General features: G+C 31.0%; 3 protein-coding genes across 3 annotated transcripts; all 3 read left to right on the forward strand.

Moving 5' to 3' along the window:
• The first annotated feature begins 1,583 nt into the window (after positions 1–1,583).
• On the forward strand, positions 1,584–2,648 carry LOC135959958 (putative gustatory receptor 58a). The gene has a single exon (XM_065511115.1). It carries the CDS (start codon positions 1,584–1,586, stop codon positions 2,646–2,648), a length of 1,065 nt encoding a protein of 354 aa, XP_065367187.1.
• A 6,439-nt stretch (positions 2,649–9,087) lies between these two features.
• Positions 9,088–10,179, forward strand: LOC135959959 (putative gustatory receptor 58b). The gene has a single exon (XM_065511116.1). It carries the CDS (start codon positions 9,088–9,090, stop codon positions 10,177–10,179), a length of 1,092 nt encoding a protein of 363 aa, XP_065367188.1.
• A 4,126-nt stretch (positions 10,180–14,305) lies between these two features.
• Positions 14,306–19,239, forward strand: LOC135959961 (putative gustatory receptor 58a). Its single transcript, XM_065511119.1, has 2 exons — positions 14,306–15,349; positions 19,063–19,239. The coding sequence occupies exons 1-2, from the start codon at positions 14,306–14,308 to the stop codon at positions 19,237–19,239; spliced, it is 1,221 nt and encodes a 406-aa protein (XP_065367191.1).
• The last annotated feature ends 3,446 nt before the right edge of the window (positions 19,240–22,685 follow it).

Here is a 22,685-nt window from a genome sequence, read left to right on the forward strand (position 1 = left end):
AAAATTTGACTAAATAAAGACCAACGATTGAAGCTAAAATTCGAACTAATAAAGACGTACGATTGAAGCTGAAATTTTACTAAATAATGATTTTCTATTGAAGCTAAATTCTTACTAAATGAAGACCGATGATTGAAGCTAAAATATTGCTAATAATAACCTATAATTGAAGCTAAAATTTGACTAAATAAAGTCCTACGATTGAAGCTAAACTTTGACTAAATAAAGACCTTCGATTGAATCTAAAATTTTAATAAATTAAAACCAATGATTGAAGCTAAAATTTGACTAAATAAAGACCTTCGATTGAAGCTAAAATTTGACTAATTAAAGACCTTCGATTGAAGCTAAAATTTTACTAAATTAAGACCAACGATTGAAGCTAAAATTTGACTAAATAAAGACCTTCGATTGAAGTTAAAATTTGACTAATTAAAGACCTACGATTGAAGATAAAATTTGACTAAATAAATACCAACGATTGATGCTAAAATTTTACTTAATAAAGACCTACGATTGAAGTTAAAATTTGACTAAACAATGCGCTAATATTGAAGTTAAATTTTGACTATATAGACTCCTACAAATGAAGCTAAAATTTGACTAAATAAAGACCTACGATTGAAGCTAAAATTTGACTAAATTAAGACCAACGATTGAAACTAAACTTTGACTAAATAAAGTTCTACGATTGAAGCTAAAATTTGAATAAATAAAGTTCTACGATTGAAGCTAAAATTTGACTAAATAAAGATTTTCTATTGAAGCCAAATTTTTACTAAATAGAGACCAACGATTGAAGCTAAAATATGGTTAATAATAACCTATGATGGAAGCTAAAATTTGACTAAACTAAGACCAACGATTGAAGCTAAAATTTTAAAAAATAAAGACCTACGAATGAAGCTAAAATTTTACTAAATAAAGACCTACAATTGAAGCTAAAATTGAACCACTGAAAGACCTTTGATTTAAGGTAAAATTTACCAACTAAATATCTGTGATTGAGGCTGAAATTAATAAAATATTACGAAAAAATAAAAAAAAGCTTGCTTGAGCTTTTCATTTTATAATCACCAAAGTAGTAAGAGGCTTTTATTAGTGGGAAGCGAAAGTAATACAAAATAGGAAAACAAATTAAGAAAATCTTGCATAAGTTTTAGTTTTATGATCTAATTTAGGTGAAAGTAAAATAGTTGTAATGATTACTGATCTAAATCATAGCATTAAGTATGATTATAAAATGTCACTTGTAAAAAACAAATTGAATAAAAATATAAACGCTTTTACAACTACTAAGAAACACATAAATGATTTGAAAAATATGAATGCTTTCACATTTAATTCAAAAAAGCTTTTGGTTATACATTACTTTATTGTAACAAAATATTAATGCTTTCAAGCTAATTAAAGAAATGATTATAAATTTTAAAGCAGCTATAGTTTATTTTTTAAACAATATTAATGTTTAATCAATAAACTAACTACAACTAGATATTAATCTTCTACAAAGTATCCAAATAAATTGCTGGCCACTGTAACAGAGTAATAATTATCATTTAGTTAAGAAATAACATTACAAAATGTCACTACATTTAATAGAATTACTTTACAATGGCATTTTCAAAATAATATATTTTTATTGCCTGATATTGGGCATAATACCGGGTGTCTATGATTGGCAAGAACTTAAATTTAAAGTAACTAAACTGTATCTTATATTCAGTGTCTGTATACAATTAACTTTTGTGGGCCTAACACTGCTGTCTTCACCTTTTATGCTGCACAAAAATAATTATATGAGTAATAAGCCTATACTGCAATGGACTCAAATGGTGGGTACCGTAGCCAGGATTACCACAATTATAGCCATCAGTGTTCAGATTTGGCTTGGAAGACAAGGTTATATGGATTTATGTGACATGTATAATAGATTTTTGCACAAGTATCATGATTTCTTAAAAAGTATTCGCTGTAATATTGAGAACGCTTTCAAGAAGGAAGATAAACGTTTGAAAAAACTCATGATTTATAAATTTATTTCGTTACACTTGCATGCCTTTGCCATTTCCTCTATGTATATGGAAATGCAAGAAAATCCTGATCAGGGCTATTATATTATGGTCGCCCTAAACACAATGCAGGGTCTTTATCTTTTGACGGCCAACTTACAATTCATGTTGGTGTTATGTCAAATGAATATGAGATTTTCTTATATCAATATTTCTCTAGAAGCGCTGCAGCATGAAAAGTTTCCAGCCAACGATTTATTGAATTATTATTTAATTTTGTATAAAATGCATATGGAATGTTTTCAAATGGCACGTTTAGTTCTGAAGTCTAGTAAAACGGTGACTTTTTTCATGCTGCTGAAAATTTTCACCACCAATATTATAATATTGTATCATGCGGTATTGGTGATAATGAGCACTTTACATTCTAATAGTACGGTGAATTTGATTGGTACTTTGTGCATAGTGAACTTTTATTGGGACACTTTACTGATAATTACGGCCATTGATCAGGTTTTGTGGTCGTGTAATCGGACGGCATCAATATTACAAGCAACTTGCTTTGAATTGAGGCGGAGAGAGGATATAGAGATGTTTGGAAAATTGACGCAATTGGTAAGTAATGAAAATCATTAATCATTGGTTATTCCCAAACCTTTTCGTTTGTATATGCTCCTTAATATGAAAGCAAATAAATTTAGTTGAGGTATGTTTATGAGGACCGTTGATTTAGAGATATCCGCCCTTCGCAATGCTGCAAATAACATACGGAATTATATATTGCATCTATAGGTAAAATATACGTTCTCTACCATCAATTGAATGGTTTATTTCAAAAACCAGTTAAGCAACAAAAAAATCCAAAATTAAGTTATTGGGCGATTATTGTTTTGTATAGGAAAATGCATCGTTTAATGCAACAAAAATAATTATTTAGGTTTTTCAGACATCATTTATCTTAAAAACTAAAAAAATGTAACATGGTGATTTTAAATGCAGAAAATATAAAATTTTAAAGAATGTAAAATTTTAACGATTACAGATCTCGTAACTATATTTGGTACTAATATAGATCAAAATGTTCTTAAATCAATGGCATTACAATTTTTGAAATTTTAAAAAAAAAACGGAAATTTATAAAACGGGTAAAATGTGATCCAAAATGTGATGTTATTTACAAAGTAATATTAAAAAACCTTTGTACGTATTTAAATAACATTTAGGGTTATACAAATATATGGAGCATTTTTGAGGATCGTTGCTTTGAGTTTTTAGAATTTTTTACTCAAACCTAAATATTTTTTCCAAAATTGGCCATATTCATGTCTATTTAAGTTAGCCAAATTTTACATTAACCGCTTTTGCATTAAGTTCTCTGTCCGGATCTTATAAAAGTTATATATGTCCAAAAGAATTTTTTTTTTTACAAAAGAAAAAATATAAGGACTTTTTTGGAAAAAAAACTTAGAAATACGGCTCTTTTATATGTTCCAAGTTCGGATGCCAGTAACTTTTTATAGGGACGAGATAAATATTAGCAAGTTGCTTTTATTTCATTCAATATTTTATAGTAAATATAGCTGATATTTTAAAAAAAATATTCGTCGCACCGTAGAATCGCCATATCTTAAAATCCCAAAAAAATATAGAGCAAAATTAAAAAAAAGTAAGGGAGCTGTATTTGGATGTTCCGAATCTTATATACTCTTCACCAAATTATACTTTAAAATACAAATTTTAAATATTTTTAGGTAAACAAAATTTAAAAAAAAAAAATTTAAAATTTTTAAATTTTTTTTTTAAATTTAAAAAAAAATTACTATATAAAAAATGATTACTATAGGGAGAATCCAAATCAAAAAAGACAAAAAACTGCTATTTTCGGATTTGACATCTTAAATTTTAATGAATTTTACCACACATATTACGGTTCCAAAGGGTTTCTCAAATCTATGACTATTTCATCAAAGAACCTTTCCATTTCAAAAATATCGCGATTTGAAAATTGAAAAATTTGTTAAAATTGTATAGACATAATTGTCCATAACTCTGAAGCTACTCAAAGTCCAACATAATTTTTGATTCCATTTTAAAGGAATCCTTAAAATCGTGTGAATAAAATTTTTTAATTACAAAAGGTTAAAGGTCAATTTTCAGAGTATAGATTTCAATGTAAAAAATATCAAAGATAGATAGATTTTTTGTAACTATTCTGAAGGACTATTTATATTTTAAATTTCAGCCTATTCCGATCATAAATAGATTTTTGGCAATTTTTTTAAAAAAATTGGGACCCAAGGTGATTTAATTTGAGGCACTGGCCCCATTCTGACTAGGAAGCTGAACAACAAATCAATTTGAAAACACTTCAGCTCCAACCTTGTGATATCTCCAATAAATCTCTTTGGAGCGGTATTCTGAAAAACACATCAACCTATATAAAATGAAATCAGTTTTTCATTTTGTGATCCTGTGTCCTTTTTTAAAGACTTCAAAGTTTCAAAGAAGTACAATTTTTCAAAAAATATTTAAAAATACTCCTGCTATTCCAACAATGACAAATTGTATGTCAAATGAACAAGAAGAGTTGTCAAATATTTTGTATTATCTTTATTTTATCCTGTAAGGATCAAATGATGTCAAAAATGTCCTTTAAAATGTTTATCCTTTAAGATTGCCAATAATTTTTTTTTAGCAAATAGTGCGTTAAAGAGCCAAATATTCTATACTAAATGTCAAAATTTCATCCTTTATAAACAAATTTATTAGTATACAAAAAAGTTTTATTAAGAAAAGTGCATGTTTATAAACTACACCACCATAGTTGGGGAGGTATAATGGGTTAGGGCTATTGTTTGCAACATACAAAAATATTGCCCCAAATTAAAGTATACCAATTTGCTCAGGATCACTAAGCGATGTCCGTCCGTCCATTCATGTAAACCTTGTAATCAAACTACAAGTCGCAGGTTTGAAGATAATTCGACAAAATTTGGCACAAACCTTTATATTGTCCCAAGGCCAAAGGCTATTGAATTTGGTTAGAATCAGCCCATTATTTATCCTAGCCCCTATACAATTGGCATATTTGAAAATAGTTAAGCTCTCAAAAATATCAGCACAATTCAGTTTTATGGAAGCCGAAATCTCACCACCAAATTTCGTGACGATCGTTCAACAATATTCCATAGTTTCCATATAAGCAACATTCTCGAAAATGTCATTAAAATACATAAATCTGTGAAATATGTCAGTATCCAAACAAAATTCAACACAAATATGTTTCATATATTCGCAATTCATCTCACCAAATTTTGTGACGATTATAATCGTCATATAAGGCCCACTACCGAAAGTGTGTGTATTCAAATAAGATTCAACACAAATAAGTTTCATATTAAAAGAAAACTCTTCATATACCCGGTGTAGGGTATCATAAGGTCGGGCTTGTCCGAATATACCGTTTTACTTGTTTATTAAAAAGTCTTCTTCGTTGCTTTTCACAACGGATTTTGTTAAATTTTTTAAAATATAAAAAATCAAATAAATCAAATTTGAAATATTTTTTAACACTTAAGTAGTTAAGATAGAAGGATGAAATTTTGGCATATGGTATTCAATATTTGGATCTTTAACTCACTATTTTTAAAAAAAAAAAATATTGGAAATCTAAAAGGATATTCAAGGATAAAAATTTGAAAGGATATTTTTGACATATTTTGATCCTTACAGGATAAAATAAAAATAATATAAATATTTTACAACTCTTCCTCATCATTTGACTTCAAATTTGACATAGTAGGATGATCAGAAGTATTTTAAAACAATTTTTTAAAAATGTACTCCTCTGAAAATTTGAAGTAATTTTTAAAGAAAACAGGATAACGAAATGAAAAACTGAAAACACAGTTTTTCTCCATTTAATTTATTGTTTCAGACGTATATCATCCGGTTCGTGTCTAATTTAGAGTGTCGTACGGTGTTATAAATGAAAACAAATTTGAAAATTGTTGTTAGCAAGGGAACCGGGTCCATCCAATAAAACGCCAATTGTTTATGTAAAATTCAACTTTAGGACAAAAATTCTCAAATCGCATAGTAGATATGAAATTAAAGTAACCCATTTGAGATGGGCCAATATGTTTTTAATTATTTTGTATTTTGTGTTCCGATAACTTCGCCTTTGGCATGGATATTATAAACAAAAAACTAAAAAATCCCATTTTTGTGATTTTTCAAAATTTTATGGGGAATTGTGGGATTACTGATAACAAATTTCAAAATTTGTTTTTATTTTAAAATTTTCAGTAAAATAATCTATACTAGCATAACCCGGTGCACTTCATATTAAAAAAAATATGAATGGAAATACGAAAATAACACATACAAAATTTGAGAATCTCTCAATTACAATTCACTTGACATTCGAAAATAACTAACTAATTTTGTATGGGAGATACCACTCCACTGCTCTGATCCCACCCATTTTTAAAACTTTTATGTAAATATCAAGCTTTACTTTAACTTACCTTTATAAGGGAGGGGTCATTCCTACTAAGCCGATCATGCTAAACTTCGAACAGGGAACAGAAGTAAATTCGTTTTTAGCTAACCTCCGTAGAATGGTAATAAATTGATTGATACAGAGTTTAAATTCTTTTAGAATTATAGTTCTCCAGATATTCAAAATTAATTATTTACTTTGTGCCACAACCACTAATGCAATCCCGACCATTTTCAGCCAATCTGTGTAAAATGGTAAGAGAGCTATGCGGACAAAGTTTGAAGAACCTTGCAATTATTACTTTGTATGGGAGGTGACTCACCTCCTTTTCCGACCCTTCCCATTTTGGGTGCTATGCCCTCTAATCTAATTCCGTCTATATTCAGCAAAACTCCGAAAAGTAATAAGAAATTAATTCGCTAAAAGTTTAAACACTTTTACAATTATAGTTCTACAGATATTCGAAATTAATTATACACTTTGCATAGGGTGTGCCACGCCCACTATTCTAATCCCGAACAGTTTCAGCGAAACTATGCAAAATTATTAAATAGCCATTTAGACTAAGTTTGAAGAATCTTGCAATTATAGTTCACAAAATATTTAGAAATAACTGTGTACTTTGTATGGGAGGCGACTCACCATTTTTACCGACCCATCCGATTTTTGATTAAACTTCATGCAGTGATAAGTAATGGATTCGTATGAAGTTTGAAAACCGTCACAATTATAGTTCGCACATATTATAAAATAACTATTTACTTATGTATGTACAATTACATATTTACCCCCATATGCATAAACAGTTTTTAAATTTCAAAGGTTTATAAAACAAATTTTGAATGAAAGTTTTGTTTTATAAACCTTTGATAAATTTTAAAATTGTTTATGCCTATGGGAGTTAGAAAATAAAAGAAACGCCTTCAAAATATATTTTTGTAACTTTAAATTACTAAAGTCTTCTTCTTTGTTTTCTATAACAACTCTCACTTAAAACAGAGCGAAATCAATACTGTTTAATTCAAGGCGAATCTATAGACTCGCCTTGGTTTAATTGTTTCTTTTATTTATTGACAGCAACAAATTGGACAAACATGCATTGCTTTGTTTACTTTTTAGCTTAAGATTCACATGTACACGTTTTTGCAAATGTGTTAGTAACATCTTTAAACGCTTATAACTCATAAAAAACTGAACCGATTTCAATATTCTGCACTTCTGTGAATAAATCCCTTTAAAATGGTATATTTCTTGCCCAAATTGAATGTATAATGTGAGCGTAAAAGGGGTCTAAAGAAATCGACTTGCCTATTAATATTATGATGATGATAACTGCAAAATTTCATTAGAAAATATTTACAAATAAAAATTTACTTTCACTTTGAAAATGTTTTCTCTTTGCAAAAACTCAATAAAAAAAAGAATTTCTTAATTGTCAAAAATTATATATATTTTTGAAAAATAGACAAAATGCTGTATCTATTGATACAGTGCCGGACTTAAATATTCACACAGCATACAGATTTAACTTTGATCTTCCATATTTTTTAAACGAAGGCCAAACACTGAATTGGAAAAGTACAATGTAGTAAACACTGTCAAACATGGTGGATAAGGGGTCATGTTGTGGGGTTTTATGGCTGCATCTGGTGTAGGAAACTTAGTTTTCATCGACGGATCAATGGACAAAACAGTGTACCTTAATATTTTAAAAGAAAACCTACTACAATACGCTCTAAAGTTAAAGCTTGGGAAAGTTTCTAGATGTTACAAGAATGAGTCATTAAAAAGATAGGCTACTCCACAAAATATTAAACTATTAAAAACAACTATTTTCCTATTAAAAATTAGAAACTGTGTGAATATTTTTGTCCCCTTAAAATCGAACTTCGAAACATTTCTGAAATGTGCCAACTTATGTTTAGTTTTTCCATATATTTCAATAAGTTATACGTAAATAAATATTTTTTTGAAACCCGTATGAAAGTTGTGGCCTTCGTTTAAAAATATGGAAGATTAAAGATAAATCTGTATGCTGTGTGAATACTTAAGTCCGGCACTGTATATAGCATGTCTATCTTATGTTTTGAACGTGTCAAATTAATTAGAGAAAACTTAACAACTCGCAGAGCATTTACGTAAATCGACTACTCAGCAGATCTGCTTCTAGTACAGGCATATTCAGAATATTGAGCCATTAGCTCTCAAATTTATGGCATTTGAAATGAAAAATAAACTCTGCAGATGGACATAGCAAGGATGTTCCCCTTTAATTATATCTTGGTTTCTAATTTAAAAATTGATTATAACTTTTGTGGATACTCTTAAATATAAAAACCAATAATGTTGCTAAATTAATTAAACAAATGGTGTGGTTGGGTCATCAACAGTTTTTTTCTTATTTACTTTTACTTACTAACTGACAAGTGAATTATAACTCCATAAATATTTAACCTCCTTACCATAACCAGATAAAAATCTAAACCAAATATTACACAGTAATTTACATACAGTTCTTCCCATGTTACACATTTTAACGCTCAACAATTAGTTAGAAAATGACGTTACACAATGTCACTACGTTTAAGCGAAATTCTATACAATTTCATAATAAAACTAATTTATTTTTATTCCCTGATATTGGGCGTCGTACCGGGAACATTTGACTGGCAAACCTATAGATTTAAAGTGAGCAAATTCTATCTGGTCTACAGTGCTCTTATACAATTTGGTTTTTTGGCTATTATACCCATCACTTCGTCTTTTGTGCATGATAAAAATAATTATATGCACAATAAGCCCGTACTGCAATGGGCCTATATGGTGGCTAAATTAGCCATGGTCTCCACCGTGGTGATCATCAGTGTTAAAATATGGAAGAAGAGACAACGTTTTGTGGCTGTGTGTGATGTCTATAAGAGATTTGTGTTTAAATATAGTGACTTTTCAAAACATTTTCACTGTTACATAACAGAGGATTTAAAACAGCAGGATCAGCGTTTGAAGAGATTTATGATTTATAAATTCATTTCCCTGCATGTGCATACCTTGGCCATAACCAGCATGTATGTACAAATGCAGGAAGATCCCGATCGTAAGTTTTTCATTATGATCACAGTCAATATGCTGCAGGGTTTTTTCCTTATCACAGCCAATTTACAATTTATGTTCATATTATGTCAAATGAGTCTTCATTTTTCTTATATTAACCATTGCTTGCAAGTTTTGCAGCATCAAAAAATTCCCTTAAAGAATTTGCTCAATTATTATTTGATATTGTATGAAATGCACATGGAATGCTTGCAAATCTCTAGACTCTTCTTCGGGGCCAGTAATGCGGTCACTTTCTTTATGTTGCTGAAAATTTTCACCACCAACGTAACAATGTTGTATCATGCGGTCTTAATTATAATGAGCAATATACATTCTACCAACACCAGCAGTTTTGTGGGTGTAATGTGTATCGTGAATTTCTATTGGGACAGTTTGTTGGTGACTGCAGCCATTGATTATGCATTGGCTGCCTGCAATCGGTCGATGGATATAATACAAGAGACTTGGTTTGAAGATAGTGGGGGAGAGGATCATGAGATGACGTTTAGGAAATTAACGCAAGTGGTAAGTGTTGTTAGAAATGAGAACTTAAATGATTTATGGGTATAAATAAACAAAAAACCGGCGAACTGATAATAACAGGATAGTTGTAACCCTAATTGAAGAGATTGGCCCTGTCTGTCCATCTGCTCGTAAGTCGGTTTAAATCTACTTTTAAAACGCCTCACCCAAAAACTTAACGATCTTTGAAGTAAAGCAAATTGATCTACGTAAAATTTAAATACATAAATACCAGCGATTGAAACTAAAATTGAACTACATAAAGACCAACGAAAAACTCTACCAACTTAAGGACCTATGATTGAAGCTAAAACTTAACTACTTCATAAAGACTTTTGACTGAAGCCAAAATTGAGTTACATAATGAGCAACGATTGAAGCTCAAACTACATAAAAACCAATTATTGAAGCTATATTCCTACGATTGAAGCTAAGATTGAAGTGTTAAAAGACTTTTGATTTAACCTAAAATAGAGCTACCTAAAGACCAACAATTAGAGCTAAAATTAAACTACATAAAGAACAATTGAATCCAAACTTGAACTAATTAAATACATTTGATTCAAGCTAAAATTGAACTACCTAAAGGCCTTCGATTGAAGCTAAACTCGAAATACATAAAGACCTACGATTAAGTCTAAAATTCAGCAAAATAAAGACCCTCGATTGAAGCTAAAATTTAACACGATTTAGGCCTTCGATTGACGCTAAAATGCAACAACATAAAGACCTACGATTGAATCTTAAATTGAACAACATAAAGACCTTCTTTTGAAGCTAAAATTTAACAATATACAGACCTACGATTAATGCTAAAATTCAACCAACGATTGAAGCTCAAATTGAACAAAATAAGGACCTACAATTGAGTCTTCAACCATATAAAGACCTTCGTTTAGAGCCAAAATTGAACAGCATAAAGACCTACGATTAAAGCTAAAATTTAAAAATATAAATTCCTTCGAATGAAGATAAAATTCAACAACATAAAGCCCTGCGACTGAAGCTAATATTGAACAATATAAACACCTACGATCACAGCTAAAATTGAACGACATAAAGAAATACGTTTGAAGCTAAAATTAAACAATATAAAGACCTACGATTGAAGCTAAAATTGAACAATATAAAGACCTATGGTTGAAGATAAAATTTATCAATATAAAGAGCTAGAATTTAACAACAGAAGGACCTACAATTGAGTCTACAATTGAGCAACATAAAGACCTTCGTTTGAAGCTAAAATTCAACAACATAAAGACCTACGATTGAAGCTAAAATTGAACAACATAAAGACATTCGTTTGAAGCTAAAATTGAACAACATAAATACTTACGATTGAAGCTAAAAATTAACAACATAAAGACCTTTGCTTGAGTCTAAAATTCAACAACATAAAGACCTACGATTGAAGCTAAAATTGAACAACATAAAGACCTACGATTAAAGCTAAAATTAAACAATATGAAGACCTTCGATTGAAGCTAAAATTGGACAACATAAAGACCTACGATTAAAGCTAAAATTAAACAACATAAAGACCTACGATTAAAGCTAAAATTAAACAATATGAAGACCTTCGATTGAGTCTGAAATTCAACAACATAAAGACCTACGATTGAAGCTAGAATTGAACAACATAAAGACCTTCGTTTGAAGCTAAAATTCAATAACAAAAAGACCTACTATTGAGTCTAAAATTTAACAATATAAATACCTACGATTGAAGATCAAATTGAACAACATATGGACCTACGATTAAGTCTATAATTGAGTAATATAAAGACTTTCGGTTGAAGCTAAAATTGGTCAACATAAAGTCCTTCGATTGAAGCTAAAATTCAACAACATGAAGACAATATAAAGTCCTACGATTGAAGCTAAAATTGAACAACATAATGACCTTCGATTGAATCTAAAATTCAACACCATAAAGACCTACGTTTGAAGCTAAAATTCAACAACAGAAAGACCAACGATTGAAGCTAAAATTCAACAACATAAAGTCCTTCGATTGAAGCTAAAATTCAACAACATAAAGACCTACGATTGAAGCTAAAATTCAACAATATACAGACCTATGACCCAAGCTAAAATTCTACAACATAAAGTCCTTCGATTGAAGCTAAAATTCAACAACATAAATACCTACGATTGAAGCTAAAATTGAAGAACATAAAGACCTTCGTTTGAAGCTAAAATTCAACAACATAAAGACCTTAGTTTGAAGCTAAAATACAGCAATATAAAAACCTACGATTGAGTCTAAAATTCAACAACATAAATACCTACGATTGAAGATCAAATTGAACAACATAAGGACCTACGATTAAGTCTATAATTGAGTAATATAAAGACCTTCGATTGAAGCTAAAATTGGTCAACATAAAGTCCTTCGATTGAAGCTAAAATTCAGCAACATAAAGACCTACGATTTAAGCTAAAATTCAACAACATAAAGACCTACGATTGAAGCTAAAATTCAACAACATAAAGACCTACGATTGAAGCCAAAATTCAACAACATAAGGACCTACGATTGAAGCTAAAATTCAACAACATAAAGACCGACGATTGAAGCTAAAATTGAGCAACATAAAGTCCTTCGATTGAAGCTAAAATTCAACAACATAAAGACCTACGATTGAAGCTAAAATTCAACAATATACAGACCTATGACCCAAGCTAAAATTCAACAACATAAAGTCCTTCGATTGAAGATAAAATTGAGCAACATAAAGTCCTTCGATTGAAGCTAAAATTGAACAATATAAAGACCTACGATTGCAGCTATAATTTAACAACATAATGACCTATGATTGAAGCTAAAATTCAACAACACGATTGAGTCTAAAATTGAGCAACATAAAGATCTTCGATTGAAGCTAAAATTTATCAACATAAAGACCTTCAACTGAAGCTCAAATTGAACAATATAAGGACCTACGATTGAAGCTAAAATTGAACAACATAACGACCTACGATTGAAGCTAAAATTCAGCAACATGAAGACCTACGATTGAGTCTAAAATTGAGGAACACAAAGATGATCGCTTGAGCTAGATTGATAAAAAATTGAGCAACCACGATTGAAGCTTATTTTCAACAACATGAGGCCCTACGTTTGAAGCTAAAATTGAATTACTTATAGACATTTGATTCAAGCTAAAACTAAACTACATAAAGCCCAACTATTGAAGCTAAAATTTAACTACACAAAGACCTTTAAATTGTACATTTCTTAGACATAACTCCACTGTGTACTGTTTATACACCACCATAGTGGGGAGGGTATAATGCGTTTGTGCAGATGTTTGTAACGCCCAAAAATATTAGTCTAACACCCACCTTAAAGTATACCGGCCGACTTAGAATCACTTTCTGAGTCGATTAAACGATGTCCGTCCGTCCGTCTGGTCGGCTGGCTGTCCATGTAAACCTTGTGCGCAGAGTACAGGTAGCAATTTTGAAGATATTTCGATGAAATTTGGAAACTGTCTGAAATTGATACATTATTTCACCTAGCCCCCATACAAATGTCCTTCCGAAATTGGACTTTATCGGTCATAAATGTTTAATTTATAAATGTATCTCCACAAATTGCGCTCCAAATATGTTTTATATATACAAAATTTATGTCACCAAATTTTGTTACGATCGGTCCATAATTAGTCATAGCTCCCATATAGACCCGCTTCCGAAAATCACTTTAACGTGCATAAATCGCTTAAAAATGTTGGTATATACACTAAATTCAATATAGTAAACTTTCATACAGACATAAATCACACGACCTAATTTCATGGTAATCGGTCCATAATTGGTCATAGCCCCCATATAAGGCCCACTTCCGAAAATCACTCAAAAATATAAATTATTGAAATTTTAAAAGAAAAATGTTTTTGCTCTTTTACTTAGTGTAGGGTATTATATGGTCGGGCTTGACCTATCATACTTTCTTACTTGTTTTTATATGCCTTTTCCAAATGTAATTAATTAAAACAACTTTTCACAAGTCATTAAAGCAATTACACATATTGTTTAAATGGAATAGATAAACATCTTTAATACACTATCAATTAGCTGAAAGAAAATGAATTGTGTCTATCACCAGCAGACCTTTCTAAAACACTTTGTAATTTTCAAGTTGTTAGTATTAAAATAACCTTACAAAATGTCTTTACGTTTACAAAAACTTGTTTATAAATTCATTGTTAAAACTACATATTATTATTCCCTAATATTGGGCATAACACCGGGGTTGTATAATTGGTCTACAAATAACTTTAAAATTACCAAATTATATTTAATCTACAGTGCTTTAATACAGCTAATATTTCTGGCCATTACTCCCCTAACATCGCCTTATGTGCAACAGGAAAATAATTTCATGGAGAACAAACCCATTTTGCAATGGACCTATTTGGTGGGTAAGGTGGCCAGGATATTAACAATTGTGGTTATAAGTGGCAAAATGTGGCTGGCCAGGCAAAGTTTAATTAAAATCTGTGTAAAATATAAACAATTTTTGCTGAAATATGATGTATTTTTAAATCACTTGCGCTGCAATATAATTAACGATTTGGAAAAGGAGGAAAAGCGCGTACAGCAATTGCTAATTTATAAATTTGTGTCTTTGCATATCAATGCTCTGACCATACACACAATGTTTATACAGATGCAGGAGGAACCGGGTCAGGCCTATTTTATTATGGTTTCTCTTAATCTAATGCAAACTTTTTACTTGCTGGTGGCTAATTTACAATTTATGCTGATTTTAAGTGAAATTCGTTTAAGCTTCTTTTACATTAATAAATCGCTGGAAGTTATGCCCAGCAGAGGATTTCCCGGCCATGTTATGTTGAAATATTATTTGATATTTTATGAAATGTACATGGAGTGTTATGAGTTGTCTAGTCTCTGCTTTCAAGCTTGTAATGCTGTCACTTTTTTTATGCTAATCAAAATGTTCACCACTAATATTGTGATTTTATATCATGCCGTTCTGGTGATTATGAGCAGCATTCGTTCTGATAATGTGGTGAATTTGGTTGGTACTTTGTGCATTGTGAATTTCTATTGGGATAGTTTTTTGGTAACAATGGCCGTGGATAATGCTTTGACATCGTGCAATCGAACAATGGAGATACTAAGGGCCTCTTGGATTACGTTGGAAGATGTGAGAGATTTAAAGATGTACAAGAAACTAACACAACTGGTAAGGAGTGTAGTTTATGTGATATACTATTAAGAAAGAACTTAAGAACATTTATAAACATTTTTATGAAAACAAGTGAAAGTAATATAGCCGAACATATACCTTGAACCTTGGTGTACTTCAAAAGAAAAAAATAACTTAAATAAGCTTCAATCATAGATCTTTATTTAGCCATATTCCAGCTTCGATTGAAGATATTTATGTAATCGTATTCTAGCTTCAATCCTAGGAATTTATGCAGTACAATTTGAGCTTCAATTTATTATTATCATTTTATAGTCCAATTCTAACTCCAATCATTGGTAATTATGTTGAAAATTTTTAGCTTGAATCGTATCTCTTTATGTTTATGTAACTCTTTATGTGATGTGTTCGTGATCACTTCCGATATCAGCTTCTCGGTCTGGTTGCTTGAGTTGCCTATCGGTGATGTCCATGTATATTTTTGCTGGAAAATGTAGCCAGCAATGACGATTTGAAATGTCTCGCACAATTCTATTAGCAACCCACCGTTGTTGTTTCTAACACCACAACCCACAGAGGGATGGCTTCATAGATTTTTGTGCAACAATTATAAGGAGTTGACGTAGATCATTGAAATTTGGCACCGAGAATTATATGGACTAAATTAAGAAATAAATGAAATTTTATCAAAATTGCCCACGCCCAACGCCCAACGCCCACTTTCCATACAATCCAAATCGATTTTGTCGCATAAAATTATTTATATCCAAGCATAAGTCTAGAAATTTGGCACATACATTTTCTAAAACAAAAAGAGAACGCATACCGAATTTCAATAAAATCGGTCACGCCCACCGCCCACGAAACCCATACATAAATATGATTTTTTTGATATTTCTTTTACTATTCCATTACTTGATTCAGTTTCGTTAATCAAGTATTTGTTCAGATAAGTAGGTGACAGTAGGTGCTTTAATTGGTTCTAGGATGACGGGGCTGTCTCTATCGTTGACTGGAAACAACGCCCTCAGACTGTGAGCCTTTACCTTGCTCGTCGTCCTACTTCTCTTCTCTTATACCAAAAGGAGGTGTGGTGCTATCTGCCGTTTCCTATGATGTTCGTTATTGATGTTGTTTTCTGCGGGGTGAAAGAGATGTGAGGGGTCAGAGGGATTGAAGCCTCATAACTTTTAAAACTTAAAAAAAATAATGAAAATTTTGTTGTCTTTGTCGGTATTCGAGTCTGGGATGCTCGGGTTTGTAGTCCAACACACTGCAGTTCTCTACCACAATCGAAGGTCTTTAGTAAACTCAATTTTAGGTTCAAATAAATGTCTGAATGCAGTTCAAGTCAAGCTCCTTTCAGAAGTCTTTTTTAAGTTAAATTTATCTTCAGAATTATCTCCACTTGAAGGTCTTTATTAAGTTCAAATTTGGCTTTAATTAAAGGTTTTCGATTTAGATCTAATCCTAGGTCTTTATGCAGTTCATTTTTAGCTTTAATTGAAGGTCTCTATGCAGTGAAAGTCTAGCTCCACTAGGAGGTCTTTATTAAAGCTTTAATAGTTAAATAGTCTTTACGTAGTTAAATTTTAGCTCCAATCGTAGGTCTTTGTGTAGCTCAATTTCAACTTCAACCCTAGGTTATTATTAGTTCAATTTCAACTCCACTCGTACGACTTTATTAAGTTCAATTTAAGGTTCAATTGTTGGTCTTTGAAGTTAAAATTTAGGTCCACTCGTAAGACTTAATGTAGTTGAAATTTAGCTCCACTCAAAAGTCAGTTTTTAAATACTTTTTAAGCTAAATTTAATCATTAATTGAATGGCTTAATATAGATCGATGTTAGGTCCAATCGTTTGTATTTATTTATTTTAATTTCAGTTTCAATTATAGGTCTTTATGTTATTGAATTCCAGCTTCAATCGCAGGTTTTTATGTAGTAAAATTCGAGCAACAATCGCAGGTTTTTATATAGTCAAATTGTGGCTCCAATCGTAGGTGATTATGTAGAGAATTTCTAGCTTCCATCGCAGGTTTTTATATAGTCAAATTGTGGCTTCAATCGTAGGCCTTTATGTAGAGAAATTCTAGCTCCATCGCAGGTCTTTATTAAGTCAAATTCTAGCTTCTATAATAGGTATTTATTGAGTCAAATTCTAGTTTCCATCGCAGGTCTTTATTACGTCAGTTTGTGGCTTCTATCATAGGCCTATATGTAGAGAAATTCTAGCTTCCATAGCTAGTCTTTATTAAGTGAAATTCTAGCCTCAATCGTAGGTCTTTATGAAGTAAAATTCGAGCTTCAATCGTAGGTTTGTATGCAGGTAAATTCTAGCTTCCATTGAAGGTCTTTATGTAGTCACATTGTGGCTTCATTCGGAGGCCTTTATGTAGAGAAATTCTAGTCTCCAACGTAGGTATTTATTAAGTCAAATTCTAGCTCCAACGTATTTCTTTATTAAGACAAATTGTAGCTTCCATCGCAGGTCTTTATTAAGTCAAATTCTAGCTTCAGTCATAGGTCTTTATGTAGATAAATTCTAGCTTCCATCGCAAGACTCTATGTAGTCAAATTGTGGCGTCAATCGTAGGCCTTTATGTAGAGAAAATCAAGCGTCCATCGCAGGTCTTTATTAAGTCAAATTCTAGCTTCCATCGCAGGTCTTTATGTTGTCCAATTTTAGCTTCTATTATAGGTCTTTCTTAAGTCAAATTCTAGCTTCAATCGTAGGCCTTTATGTAGAGAAAATCAAGCGTCCATCGCAGGATTTATCAAGTCAAATTCTAGCTTCCATCGTATGCCATTATGTAGAGCAATTTCTAGCTTCCATCGCAGGTCTTTCTTAAGTAAAATTTTAGCTTCAATCGTAGGTCTTTATGTTGTCCAATTTTAGCTTCTATTATAGGTCTTTCTTAAGTCAAATTCTAGCTTCAGTCGTAGGCCTTTATGTAGAGAAAATCAAGCGTCCATCGCAGGTCTTTATTAAGTCAAATTCTAGCTTCCATCGCAGGTCTTTATTACGTCAATTTGTGGCTTCAATCATAGACCTTTTTATAGAGAAATTCTAGCTTCCAGCAGGTCTTTCTTAAGTAAAATTTTAGCTTTAATCGTAGGCCTTTATGTAGAGAAAATCAAGCCTCCATCGCAGGTCTTTATTAAATCAAATTCTAGCTTCCATCCAAGGCCTTTATGTAGAGAAATTCTAGCTTCCTTCGCAGGTCTTTCTTAAGTAAAATTTTAGCTTCAATCGTAGGTCTTTTTGTAGTCCAATTTTAGCTTCTATTATGGGTCTTTCTTAAGTCAAATTCTAGCTTCCATTGCACGTCTTTATGTAGTCAAATTCTAGCTTGAATCGTAGCTCTTTATGTAGTCATATATTAGCTGCAATCGTATAGAAATTCTAGCTTCCATTGCAGATCATTATGTACTCAAATTCAAGCTTCAATTGCTGGTCTTCATGTAGTCAAATTCTAGCTTCAATCGTAGCTCTTTATGTAGTCATATTTTAGTTTTAATGGTAAATCGTAGGTCGTTATGTAGGCAAATTCTAGCCTCAATAGTAGGCCTTCATGTTGCGCAATTCTAGCTTCAGTCGTAAGTTTCTATGAAGTCAAATAATAAATTTAATTATAGGTATCAAAATAATCGTAGGTACTTATGATATCAAATTTAATATTTTAAGTAATTTTCTATGTACTACAATTTTCCAAATTATTCTTATCATACTTTTCTTTATGCTTTCAGCTCAACCAATTCAGCGACTATTTGGCCTGCAACAAACTACAATTCTGCATCTATGGTCTGGTGAATTTCGATAAAGCCTCTAGTTTTCAATACTTTGTGGCCGCCCTGCTGCATTTGATTATATTGGTGCAATTTGATTTGAAAAATCGCCTGCAGGTGGAAAATCAAACACTTTAGAGTTTTATTCTGTACAATGATTTCTAAATATTTAAAATACATATAAATTTGTTTGCATTCTCTGTTATAAGTACCCCTATTAATTTTGTATAATTTTATATTCTAATTACTACCTAACTACAAGTACTTATTGCTTATTTTAATTATAGAAATTTGCATTTTGTATTTCAAAATATTGTTATTCACTCATTATTCATACAGTTCCATACAGTTTAAAACAATTAATTTAAATAATAAATACTCTATTGTCGAACTATTTACATAATTGTGTATTATAAGCCCATCATTTTAATTATACATATTTATTTACTTATTTATTTATATTTGTTGTGTGAATGTTTTAGTTTCGGTTTTGGTTGGGTTTGATTTGGTTTGATATTGTTTTCAATATTTTGGTAACATCCATATATTGAATTAAATTCTCTATAGTCAACATACAATACATTATTTTGCATATAACTATGAACTTTGTGTAATATATTTTAATGAATATTTACGATATATTCACAGTTTAAGTGAAAAGGTTATTAAAAGACAAAATTTATGGTTTTAGAAACTAAGAAATATTTTGGTTACACCATGTGTTTGAATTTAAATAATATTTTTGCTAGAATTTTTCTTAAAAATTTCTTAAATATTCTTACTTATGTCATTCTTCACTTTAACCTTAACCTTATTAATCGATTTGCATTTGGTTACTTGAAAAATTTTATTGTTATTTTAATAACAATTGGCAAATATGTACACAATTCTCGCACTGTCACAGAGCTTATTAATTATGTAAATACGTTATTTAGGTTATACGACTACTAAGCCATCAATAAATTTATTTATTTGCTAAAATTTATACAATATTTTGATACGTTTATGCTGGTTGTATAATATTTTGTAGACCACCCTTAGCTTGTGAGGTACGAGCGAGCATACATGAGTATTATTGATTGGATTTTATTAAAATTTATTATTTACGTAAATTGTAGGCTCAATGCGAAGGGAAATAGAACAAAATTTTATAAAATACTTGGCAAAAATGTATCATAAATAGCCTACATCTAGCTCAGATTGTAGGTCTTTATGTAGTAAAATTTTAACTTCAACATTAGAGGCTTATTTAGTCAAATTCTAGCTTCAATCTTAAGTCTTTATGTAGTCAATATCCAGCTTCAATTGAAGGTCCTTTTGTAGTCAAATTCTATATTCAATCGAAGTTTCTTTTGTACTCAAATTCTAGCTTCAATTGAAGGTCTTTACATAATCAAATTCTAGCTTGAATCGCAGGTCTTTATGTAGTTAAATTTTAGCTACAATCTCAGGTTCCACGTAGTCAAATTCTAGCTTCAATAGTAGGTCTTTATGAAGTCAAATTCTAGCTTCAGTCATAGGTCTTTATATAGTCAAATTCTATCTTCAATCGAAGCTTCTTTTGTAGTCAAATTCTAGCTTCAGTAATCTTCATTCAGTCAAATTCTAGCTTCAATCAAAGGTATTTATGTAGTCAAATTCTATCTTCAAACGCAGGCTTTTATATAGTTTTTGTATAGGTTTTATGTAGTCAAATTCTAGATCAATCATAGACTTTTCTGTGGTCAAATTCTAGCTATAATCGTAGGGTCAGTCAAATTCTAGCTTCATTCAAAGGTTTTTATGCAATCAAATGCTAGTTTCAATCAAAGGTTCTTATGTAGCGAAATTCTAGTTTCAATCGAAGGTTGTTCTGTTGCCAAATTCTGGCTTTAATTGGAGGCCTTTATGCTGTCAAATTCTATCCTCAATTGAAGGTTGTTCTGTAGTCGAATTCTATCTTTAATTGAAGGTTGTTATGTAGTCAAATTTTAGCTGCAATCGTAGGTCTTTATGTAGTCAAATTTTAGCTGCAATCGTAGGTTTTTATTCAGCCAAATTCTAGCTTCAATCAAAGGTTTTTATGTGGTTAAATTCTAGCTTCAGTCATAGGTCTTTATGTAGTCAAATTATATCTTCAATCGAAGCTTCTTTTGTAGTCAAATTCTATCTTCAATTGAAGGAATTTATGTAATCAAATTCTAGCTTTAATCGCAGGTCTTTATGTAGTAAAATTTTAGCTGTAATTGTAGCTTCTACGTAGTCAAAGTCTAGGTTCAATCGTATGTGTTTATGAAGTCAAATTCTAGCTTCAGTCATAGGTCTTTATGCTGTCAGATTCTAGCTTCAATCGTAGATCTTTATTCAGTCAAATTCTAGCTTCAATCAAAGGTTTTTATGTAGTTAAATTCTAGCTTCAATCGTAGCTCTATATGTAGTCAAATTATATCTTCAACGCAGGCTTTTATATAGTAAATTTCTAGCCTCAATCGAAGGTTGTATGTTTTCAAATTCTAGCTTCAATCATAGACCTTTATGTAGTCAAATTCTAGCTATAATCGTAGGGGTTTATTCAGTCAAATTCTAACTTCAATCATGGGTTTGTATGCAATCAAATGCTAGCTGCAATCAAAGGTTCTTATGTAGCGAAATTCTAGTTTCAATCGAAGGTCTTTATGGAGTCAAATTCTAGCTTCAATCGTAAGTCTTTATGAAGTCAAATTCTAGCTTCAGTCATAGATCTTTACGCAGTCAGATTCTAGCTTCAATCGTAGCTCTATATGTAGTCAAATTCCATCTTCAACGCAGGCTTTTATATATTAAATTTCTAGCCTCAATCGAAGGTTTTATGTATTCAAATTCTAGCTTCAATGATAGAGCTTTATGTAGTCAAATTCTAGCTATAATCGTAGGGGTTTATTCAGTCAAATTCTAACTTCAATCATGGGTTTGTATGCAATCAAATGCTAGCTGCAATCAAAGGTTCTTATGTAGCGAAATTCTAGTTTCAATCGAAGGTTGTTCTGTAGCCAAATTCTTGCTTCAATCGAATGTTCAATCGAAGGTTGTTTTGCAGTCAAATTCTAGCTTTAATTGGAGGTTTCTATGTAATCAAATTCTAGCTTCAATTGAAGGTTGTTCTGTAGTCAAATTATAGCTTCAATCGAAGGTCTTTATGCAGTCGTATTCTAGCTTAATTCGTAGGTCCTCATGTAGCCAAACTCTACCTTCAACTGGAGTTTTGTATGTAATCAAATTGTAGCTTCAATCGTATGTCTTTATGTGGTCAAATTTTAGCTTCAATCGAAGGCCTTCTGTAATCAAATTGTAGCTTTAATTGTAGGCCTTTAAGTACTCAAATTGTAGCTTCAGTCATGGGTCTTTATGTAGTGAAATCCTAGCTTCAGTCGTAGATATTTATACAGTCAAATTCTAGCTTCAATCGAAGGTCATTATATAGTCAAATGTTAGCCTCAATCGATGTTCGTTGTGTAGTCAAAATCTAAGTTCAATCGAAGGTCCTTTCGTAGTCAAATTCTAGCTTCAAATGAAGGTCCTTATGTAGTCAAATTTTAGCCCCAATCGGTGTTCCTTGTGTAGTCAAA

Source organism: Calliphora vicina, chromosome 5 (assembly GCF_958450345.1).
Source record: "Calliphora vicina chromosome 5, idCalVici1.1, whole genome shotgun sequence".
Classification (NCBI taxonomy): Eukaryota; Metazoa; Arthropoda; class Insecta; order Diptera; family Calliphoridae; genus Calliphora; species Calliphora vicina.

Bases quoted from the DNA above. Each gene is read 5' to 3' on its own strand.
- LOC135959958 (XM_065511115.1), top strand. From the start codon at position 1,584: ATGTCACTACATTTAATAGAATTACTTTACAATGGCATTTTCAAAATA.
- LOC135959961 (XM_065511119.1), top strand. From the start codon at position 14,306: ATGTCTTTACGTTTACAAAAACTTGTTTATAAATTCATTGTTAAAACT. The intron at 15,350-19,062 runs GTAAGGAGTGTA...TTATGCTTTCAG, and splicing joins ACAAGAAACTAACACAACTG to CTCAACCAATTCAGCGACTA.
- LOC135959959 (XM_065511116.1), top strand. From the start codon at position 9,088: ATGTCACTACGTTTAAGCGAAATTCTATACAATTTCATAATAAAACTA.